Source organism: Thunnus albacares, chromosome 15 (genome assembly GCF_914725855.1).
Source record: "Thunnus albacares chromosome 15, fThuAlb1.1, whole genome shotgun sequence".
Lineage (NCBI taxonomy): Eukaryota > Metazoa > Chordata > Actinopteri > Scombriformes > Scombridae > Thunnus > Thunnus albacares.
Window position 1 is genome coordinate 30,411,913 of NC_058120.1, and position 5,000 is coordinate 30,416,912.

A 5,000-nucleotide genomic window follows, 5' to 3' on the forward strand; every position below is an offset into this window, starting at 1 on the left:
ATAGACCCCCACAGACCTCAATAGACCTCCACAGACCTCAATAGACCTCCACAGACCTCCATAGACCTCCACAGACCTCCATAGACCCACACAGACCTCCACAGACCTCCACAGACCTCCACAGACCTCCATAGACCCCCACAGACCTCCATAGACCCCCACAGACCTCCACAGACCTCCACAGACTCCAGATTCACAGTACAGACGTAGCGTCGCTGTTTCAGTGTGTTTTCAGTTCATTAAGTTAATTAAAACATTTCGGTCGTTCAGTGTTTGTTGATCCTCTAAAGACTCGATGTTCAGTTTTTACTGTGAGAATATTTAGTTTTAATGGTTTTAAGCCTGTTTTTTGCTGGTGAACATTAGCATTAGCATTAGCATTAGCATTAGCATTATCACAGTTAACCACAGACTGAAAATGCACCATGTTAGCCGAGCTAGCAGCTAGCAGCTAGCGCTAGGGTCAGCTCCACCCTTTGTCCAAATATGGTCACTCCAAAAATCCAAGATGGCGACGGTCAAAATGCAAATTCGAGGCTTCAAAACGTGAGTCAACAAACTAACGAGTGACGTCACGTCTGTTATCTTCTGTCCTTTTCTTCCTGAAGTCAGAAACTCACTTTACGATTAAACACACTTCCTGTTTCTGATTTCGCTGTGATCCTGCTGGAGGCCGATGACTCTGCAGCTCTGTTGGATATAATAATAATAATAATAATAATAATAATAATAATAATAATAACAGATATGTGTTCCTGGAAGCTCTGCTGGATCGCACAAAGAAAAACACTTGTGATGACTAAACTACATGTTGAGTCTCTGAGTGTTTTTATTCACGTTACATCATAAACATGTTTGTTTGTTTTAACCTGCAGATGAATCCACACGTCTGTTTCTGTTATTTATTCATTTCTTCACTTTGATTGTTTCTGTTGTTATTGTTTATTTTGTTTATTTTGTTTATTAAACCATTTAACATGAAATTACATCTAAACTGTTTTTAAAGCCCAGAGTCGGTGATGATGTCATCATTTGGTGCGTTCTTATGATGTCATCATGATGTCAGCTGACTGCAGGAAAATCATTAAATCGTCTGTTTGGTTTGATTCATTAAAGAATCTCAACTATTATTATTATTATTATTATTATTATTATTATTATTACAAACTGATAATCAATGAAAAGTTTCTAACTGACTGACGGCAGCGTTTCAATGTGAATATTTATCTTTGAGTTTTGGACTCTGAAACTGTGATTTAAACACCGAAAGACAAAGAGACTGTTTGATCAGCTGTTTGTGTTTAATCAATAACAAAACTGATCAAATCAAAGTTTGATTCACACAAACTGAACTGCAGCTGTGAGTGTGAGTGTGTGTGTGTGAGTGTGTATATATATATGTGTGAGTATATATGTGTATATATGTGTGAGTATATGTGTGTGTGTGTGTGTGTGTGTGTGTACGTGTGTGTGTGTGTGTGTGTGTGTGTGTGTATACGTGTGTGTGTGTGTGTGTGTGTGTGTGTACGTGTGTGTGTGTGTGTGTGTGTGTGTGTGTGCTGTTGTTTGTGCGGCGGGAGTCCAGACTCTGTTAGTAAACGGTGTAATTTAAGGTTTCTTTGCTTGTCAGCTTTTATTTTTCAGGTTTGTGCGCGTGTGCTGGAATCGTTCATTAGACGTGAGTCTGCTGGTTAATTCGGCAACACTCAACAAACCAATAAACAACGTTTATCCAACAGATTGAAGTTTTTACTGAAACAAGCTGCGAAGGCAACAGGTGAATCCAAATAGACCACAACTTCCTTTAGATGAACTGTTGCTTGTTATTTTGTCTGTGAGCAGAATAAACTTTACACAACATTTATTTAAAGTTCACTAAGTTGTGCCACATGTGAACATTTGTGGAAAAGCTACTAGAACTTTAAACTAGACTCTTTCCAATGGAGTTTTGAATTAAGAACCACATTTTCAACTTTTATAAATGAGCTTGTTACCAAACTACCAACAGCAGCCTGTGATGCTGACTGCTAATTAATCAGCTAATTAATCAGCTAATCAATGAGCTAATCAATGAGCTCATTAACACTCACCGGTCCCGCAGGTCCCTTCATGACTGTGAAGTAAGAACAGAAGAATCCACAGTTTCAGCTCCATCTCCTCATCGTCTCTGTCTGCGGAGCTTTAAACCGCCGGTACATGAACCGGCACCGCTCGGCTCGGTTTACAGTCCGTCACTGGAGCCTCATTCCCCGCCGGACAGCCCGGATTCCCCCCGGAGAGGAGCAGAGAGGAGCAGAGAGGAGCAGGGAGGAGCAGAGAGGAGCAGGGAGGAGTTTGACTCCGGCAGAGTTCACTTCAGTCTGGTAACAAAGTGCACAAACACTTTCTCACGTTAATCCTCCGGTGGTGAAAATTACGTCAAGCTCCACGTGTTCACACACGACAAAACCGGAAAAGGTGCGACGTCACCTTCAAGATAAAAGATTGTTTTTCTAACAACTTTTACATCAAATTTAATTTTTAAATTAATAATCTAATTTTCTGTTGTTCATCTTTATTTGTATGTCAAGAAATGTCAAAAAAAAGACCAATATAATTCATTAGTCTGGTATTGATTAGTCTGGTATTGATTAGTCTGTAATATAAACAAAAACACATTTAAACTAAGAACTCAGATTTCCATCCGTCCATTTTCTTTACTGTTTATCCTCTGGAGGGTCGCAGGAGAGCTGGAGCCAATCTGAGCTGCCATTGGACGAGAGGTGAGGTACACCTGGACAGGAGAGAGCCAATCACAGGGCTGACATGCAGTATAGAGACAGACAACCATTCACACTCACATTCACACCTACAGATACTTCAGATTCACCAGTTAACCTGAGCTGCATGTTTTTGGTCTGTGGGAGGAACCCGGAGAACCCGCAAGAACATGTCGACTCCAGCTGGCCAGTGGGTTCCATCCCAGAACCCTCAGTGCTCACCACTGCACCACTGCATCACTGCATCACTGCACCACTGCACCACCGCATTACTGCATCACTGCACCAATTCACCACTGCACCACTGCACCACCGCATTACTGCATCACTGCACCAATTCACCACCACATTACTGCATCGCTGCATCACTGCACCACTGCACCACTGCATTACTGCATCACTGCACCAATTCACCACCACATTACTGCATCGCTGCATCACTGCACCACTGCATTACTGCACCACTGCACCAATTCACCACTGCACCACCACCCCACTGCATCACTGCACCAATTCACCACTGCACCACTGCATTTACTGCATCACTGCACCATCGCATTACTGCATCACTGCACCAATTCACCACTGCACCACCGTAGTACCGCATCACTGCACCACCGCATTACTGCATCACTGCACCAATTCACCACTGCACCACCGCATTACTGCATCACTGCACCAATTCACCACTGCACCACCGCATTACTGCCCCACCACACCACTGCATTTACTGCACCACTGCACCATTGCATTACAGCATCACTGCACCACTACACTACTGCATTACTGCACCACTGTACTACTGCACTACTGCACCATTACACTACGGCACCCTCGCACCACTGCATTACTGCACCACTGCATCACTGCACCATCACGCCACTGCACCACCGCACTACCAGACCGCAGCATCACTGTACTACTGCACTACTGCACCATTACACTACGGCACCCTCGCACCACTGCATTACTGCACCACTGCATCACTGCACCATCACGCCACTGCGCCACCGCACTACCAGACCGCAGCATCACTGCACCACTGCACCATCGCACCACTGCATCACTGTATCACTGCACTACTGCACTGCTCCTCTTAACTGCTGCTCTTTATTGAGTCTTTCTGTGTTTCCAGGTGTGTTTTATTTATTTATTTGCAGCCTGGTCCTGAGAAACACATTGTTCTACTGTTTGTTTATTTCTGTATAGAAACTTGACTTTGAATTTGAATATGTGTGAGTTTATGGATTTGTGTACAGTTTATATATATATATATATATATATATATATATATGTGTGTGTGTGTGTGTGTGTGTGTGTGTTCTGCTGTTTTATTTATTTCATTTGTAATTTATCTTTAACTTTTTTTTCTGTTTTTCCTTCACAGTGTTTGTGTGCAGTTTGCACATGTGCACAACATCTGGAGATAAACAAAGTTTGGGACAAAAATTAACAAAAAACAACAATAGAAGAAACTCATGGATCAATAAAACTGATGTTCTTAAAGATTTTTATGTATATATATATATATAATGTATATTTTTCTCATTGTTTTTATTTACGTTTACAGATGTTTGTGTTCTGCATAATAAAAAATAAAACATATGTATTAATCAGTATTAAACTTTAAAACATTATTATTGTCATTATTGTTGTTGTTATTATTATTCATTCATTCATTGTGTTTTAAAGTCAAATTTACACGTAACGTAAATTCACGTAACCGGAAGTGTCTTCATATTCGGCGCAGCTTGACGGCAGCTGCGGAATGTGGAGGGGGAGGAGAGAGAGAGAGAGAGAGAGAGAGAGAGAGAGAGAGAGAGAGAGAGAGAGAGAGACAGAGAGAGAGAGACAGAAAGAGAGAGAGACAGAGAGAGAGACAGAGAGAGTGTGTGTGTGAGAGAATTCGAGGAACACGCTGCGCATGACCGCCGCCTGCTGGTGAGACATAGAATAGAATAGAATTGGGGGGGGGGGGGGGGGGGCAGGAAGTCAACACTGTAGAAAGCAGGAGCAGCAGCAGGAGGTTTATCAGACTTCATGTCAGCAGATATATATATACATATATATGAATATATGATATATATTCACTGCTATGGTTCACTGTGGTATACATATAAATGATACATTATATATATATATTATTTATTAGTTTTTTGGACAGCAGTATTGATGTGAACAGTTCTGATGGTTATTGTGAATGTTTAATAAGACGAAGGCTGGAGTCAGTTTGTCGTTAGA

At 41.6% G+C, this 5,000-nt stretch overlaps 1 protein-coding gene across 2 annotated transcripts in view; it reads right to left on the reverse strand.

Annotated features, from left to right (window-relative positions):
- tyro3 (TYRO3 protein tyrosine kinase) overlaps window positions 1-2,432 on the reverse strand; it is a 41,179-nt gene extending 38,747 nt beyond the window's left edge. For both annotated transcript variants that reach the window (XR_006407330.1, XM_044374570.1), the window contains exon 1: window positions 2,091-2,432. Coding sequence is in view for 1 of the 2 variants with exons in the window: in XM_044374570.1 (XP_044230505.1) it covers window positions 2,091-2,154 (64 nt within the window). In the remaining variant the exon portion in view is untranslated. The remainder of the gene's footprint in view (window positions 1-2,090) is intronic.
- Between the last annotated feature and the right edge of the window lie 2,568 nt (window positions 2,433-5,000).